This window comes from Zerene cesonia, chromosome 24 (assembly GCF_012273895.1).
Source record: "Zerene cesonia ecotype Mississippi chromosome 24, Zerene_cesonia_1.1, whole genome shotgun sequence".
NCBI classification, from domain to species: Eukaryota; Metazoa; Arthropoda; class Insecta; order Lepidoptera; family Pieridae; genus Zerene; species Zerene cesonia.
In genome coordinates, this window is record NC_052125.1 from 4,513,374 (window position 1) to 4,518,313 (window position 4,940).

The following is a 4,940-nucleotide window of genomic DNA, read 5'->3' on the forward strand; positions in this document are numbered from 1 at the left end:
GACACCAACACAACAAGACACCAACACAACAAGACACCAACACAACAAGACACTAACACAACTTACAACAGATATCAGTGTCGCATCATATTACTCTTACACTAAGTGATCATGAAAATCGGTCCAGTAGTTCCTGACATTAGCGCGTGCAAACAAACAAATAAACAAACTCTCCACCTTTTTTTATTATTAGCGATGATAAACATTCGATTGGTTTCCAGGCGAGAGGCTGCGGCAAGACTTGAAGAAGAAGGAACTCGTGCCGGCGCAGAAGCTGGCGCTGTTGGAGCAGAAGTTCGACGAGGCGAGAGAGGCCGGGTTGCTACTACCCTCAGGTGATTTGTTACTTCACTACATAGTATGAATCGCATTCCGCCGTCTGTGTGTCTGCATGCGTAGATCTTTAAATTACGAAAAAGATGTTGATGGGGTTTTTTATAATATACTAGCTGCGCCCCGCGGTTTCACGCGCGTAGGAATATCAGAATAGAAAGTTGCCTATATGTTATTCCAGTTGTCCAGCTGTCTATGTACCAAATTTCATTGCAATTGGTTCCGTAGTTTTTGCGTGAACATACGCAACAAACACACATACACATCCTTACAAACTATCGCATTTATAATATTAGTAGGATAGTGATTCAAGAAGAAGGATTATATATATAATAACATAAAAATGGGGGGAGAACGAAGTTTTACTCCGAATATAACAGTATTATGAAAAATTTTGAAAGAATAGAAAAAATTTGATCACGAGGCAGGATTCGAACCTGCGTTTCTTGCCTAACCGTAGCAACGCCTAGCCTCTCGGCCACCCGTGATCCTGCCACAGTAATCGAATTTCTTCTACTCTTTCGGTTTCATGTGCCTAAGGGGCACCCCACGCCATCTATTGAGATGATTAAGAACCATCACAACCAATACGAATGTATCGATGGAACGCGGCCTTTGTTAAATTTAATTTTTAGTTTTATAGCATTGAAATGCTTTATAAATGAGAAATTTTGAAAAAAAAATTCTCTTTCTATTATTTCACAGCGACCGTCGGTACTGACGAGGCGGACTTTGTATCGCGGACGATAAAAAGAACCATGACGATACCCACCAGCAGGAGCAGAGACGGTGATAGCGGCGCTTCCACACCAGGTATACCTTCATCATCAATAGCAACCAAACAGCTGTTAAAATAATTTCTCGATGTAATAATACACACACGCTTTTAGTTAACTTGTATTGTCATCAGTTTCATTTCACACTAATTTTCAACGGTAAACGTTAACTGATTCTGAACTTTTTGATACGAAACATTTTCACCAATTAAACACAAGGACTGCGTTGTTTCTGGAACATTCTAGAAGCTTTTGAATATTTCATGGTTTTAGAATTTTCGTGAAACAATCAAAAATACATAATTTTAAATACCTTCTGGAGCATTCTAGAATCTTTGTACGTTAGCTCCTGCACCTACACGTTCATTTTACATGTGTTCTCAAACAGTAAAAAACACCTACACATAATATATATACTAAATAGCATTCTGGTATGTTCACGCTTCGTTTCAAAAATGTTCTCGAACGCCCACGTATATTTTAAAAAGTTTTCTAGAACGACCGCGCATACTTTCGAAAACGTTCTAAAAAGCTTCGAGAATGTTCTAGAAACTTCTAGAACGTCACGATTAACCTCCCCATATAACAAACATTGGCAGCGTGCGAAGTGAAGAAGACGGTCGGCGGATTGTATGGAGCACCATCAGCTAACAGGAAACCGCCGCCGCCGGCTAAACTAACCAGTTCCAGTGGTGAGTTATCATTTGTAACAATAATTGTCATGTGAATTCATTTTATTTTAAAACTGCCATTTTCTTCTTCTTACCTTCCTACCATTTTTGCGTATATATGTATTTGTTTTTGAGTTACTATTTTTTATTCGTACCGTGAATTTTAGTGATATTTCAATGCTCTATTACTCAGTCAGAGTTATAAAAATTTATCATTTTGAATAGTAATATAAGTAATTGTATTGTGACTTGTGATTATTTGATTATTGCTGTTTTGTATTAGTAGTGTCTTTCTACTATAGACTATAGGCGAAGTTTCTAGTAAAAAATTACCCTAACACAAAAATCAATTCTACTGGAATCTACTAGTAATCTCTATATATATAAAATTCTCACAATGTCACAATGTTAGTTACCTTACTCCTCCGAAACCGCTGGACCGATTTTTATGAAATTTTGTAGGGATGTCGGGCAGGTCTATTTTTCATACCTCTAAATGATAAGAGATAGGTAGAACAGCCATAATTTTTCGTGTCAGCAATATATATATATATATATATCGGGTGATGATGTTTTTGATATATTTTAACTATGATTGTTGTCGGTTGCAGCGTCCGCGAGCGAGGCGGGCGCCGGCGCGGTGTCGAGCGAGGCGTTCGAGGCGGCGTTCGCGCACGCCGCGCCCGCCGCCGTGTACGGCGCGCGCGGCCTCGACGACCTCTGCCGCCACGCCGCCGCGCTGCTCGGCGACCGCGCCGCCGACTGGGAGAAGCGCGTCGACGCGGTGAGTGCGCCGCCGGGGGGGGGGGGATTTACTATATGTGTATTAATAATAAATAATAAAATCGTATTCTATACATACATCAAATCAATTATATAATAATTATAATAACATTATAATAATTTATTAAATCAAACACTTAACCTAACCTTATTGCTAAGTACATCGCTGTAGCAATACAAATAGGTGATACCTATTTACAATTAGGTTCAAGACCGATATCTTTACTGGGTTACAGAGTAACCTGCATTAAAGATATCAGTACATATATATAAGTTGTGTATATTGTAATATATTTAGTGTGACTGATGGGTGAGTAGGGGGGGGGGGGCTATTTTAAATATGATATGTCATATTGAATGTGACAGGTAATTTTTCTAAATATACGTATATAAATTAAGTTTGAGTAATTCTATTTACAGTATTGAGAATACTGTCGCATCAGGTGGCACTACAAATTCCACCAACCGCTATAATAGGCCTGAACTATCTTGGGAGAAGAGAGCAAGTTTTTATTTGCGCCTACAAAATATTACATAATTAACATCATCCTTTATTGTTTATCGCAACAACATTTAATAAAGCGTATTTTATTTGCAGCTCAAGAAGATTCGCTCGCTGCTAGCGGCGAATGCGCACACGCAGTACCCGGCGGAGTTCGCGGCGCACCTCAAGGATTTGTCGGTGCCTTTTCTAGTCGTAATCAAGGATCTAAGGAGCCAGGTGAGTTGTCTTTTTTAATTTAAAATGTATTTTTTACTAATAATTTTAAACTATAATAAAACTAGCTGCGCCCCGCGGTTTCACCCACGTAAGTCCGTATCCCGTAGGAATATCGGTAGGAATAATTGCCTATATGTTATTCCAGTTGTCCAACTATCTACGTACCAAATTTCATTGCAATCGGTTCAGTAGTTAACCGTAACACACACATCCTTACAAAATTTCTCATTTATAATATTAGTGAGTGATGAGTGATAATGATTAGTGATGATAAAATACCTTGAATAAGGCGGAGAAAATTAGTTGAGACATTGAGTAATATGCAACGACTTCTATTTGACGTTATGTAACATAATTGACTAGTGTTCCGCCACGGTATCGCCCGTGGTATATTGCCTAGAGCACTCAGGGATCATATACAGTGGTTAAAGATTTTTTTTTCAATATTTCCAACGGTTTCTGAGATAAGCGCCTTCAAACAAACAATCAAACAATATTCAAGTTTATGTTATTAGTATAGATAATAGCATGTTTTGTACGTAATTTATGCTTTTTGAAAGCTATGTAACGTTTTTCCTAAAAATCCTACCCTTCCTACTATTATTATAAATTCGAAGGTTTGTGAGGTTGGATGTTTGTGTATGTGTATGTTTGTTACTCTTTCACGCAAAAACTACTGATCCGATTGCAATGAAATTTGGTATGTAATTAGCTGGACAACTAGAATAACATATAGGCAACTTTTTATGCCGATATTCCTAAGGGATACAACTTACGCGGGTGAAACCGCAGCTAGTTATTTATATGTTTTTATGAGTATATGTTTGTTTATCAATACAAGAAGTGACATTTTCGGTATGTCAGAAAATTATCACAATTTTTTTGCTGACCGTACTTTTATTTGCAGGTCGTACGCGAAGCGTGCATTACTATAGCGCATATGGCCAAGGTGCTAAAGAATAAATTGGAACAATTCAGTCTCTACATATTGCAAGAGCTTATAAATCTGATACAGAACGCCGCCAAGGTGAGGATTAAATTTACTTAATTAATTGAAATAATTAAATAAACGTGTGTTGGTTAGCTAGCCGGCTCGAAGGACCAGAATGTTGGCAATGCAATTTTAGTTAATAAACGAATGTGAATTGAATTTAGAAATATATTTTTCTCGAAATTCCCCCTTCCAGGTGGTGTCGTCAGCGGGCACGGTGTGCGTCCGCTATATAGTGGTGCACGTGCACTCGCCGCGGCTGATACCGGTGCTCACCACCAACCTGACCACCAACAAGAGCAAGGAGATACGGTCCACGCTCAGGTGAGTTGGGATTTATTAGAAATTAAATCACCATAATCGCCTCCATCTTCATCGCTTCATTTATGACGACGTCATTTTTCAAACCGTTGTATTTTTTTTTTGTTTTGTTATCTCAGTACTTGTGTGTAACCTTTTTTGGCCGTTGATCCGATTGATGCTATTATTTTTGTGAAAATAATAGCGTCAATCGTTTCAAACAAATAACCGGTTTCCAGTGAGGTGCTGGTGCTGGTACTCGAGAGGTGGTCCGCCACCGCGCTGGAAAAGCAGCAGCAGGTGATACACGAGGCGATACGACGCGCCTGCGTGGACGCAGATAGCTCAGCGAGGAATAACGGGAG

At 39.0% G+C, this 4,940-nt stretch overlaps 1 protein-coding gene across 1 annotated transcript in view; it reads left to right on the forward strand.

Moving 5' to 3' along the window:
* Positions 1-4,940, forward strand: part of LOC119836380 (CLIP-associating protein) — a 45,745-nt gene that overhangs the window by 16,683 nt on the left and 24,122 nt on the right. Inside the window, exons 7-14 of the mRNA XM_038361684.1 lie at positions 222-335; positions 1,039-1,146; positions 1,709-1,801; positions 2,392-2,564; positions 3,162-3,284; positions 4,192-4,311; positions 4,472-4,599; positions 4,815-4,940. Of these exons, the coding sequence (XP_038217612.1) occupies positions 222-335; positions 1,039-1,146; positions 1,709-1,801; positions 2,392-2,564; positions 3,162-3,284; positions 4,192-4,311; positions 4,472-4,599; positions 4,815-4,940 (985 nt within the window). The remainder of the gene's footprint in view (positions 1-221; positions 336-1,038; positions 1,147-1,708; positions 1,802-2,391; positions 2,565-3,161; positions 3,285-4,191; positions 4,312-4,471; positions 4,600-4,814) is intronic.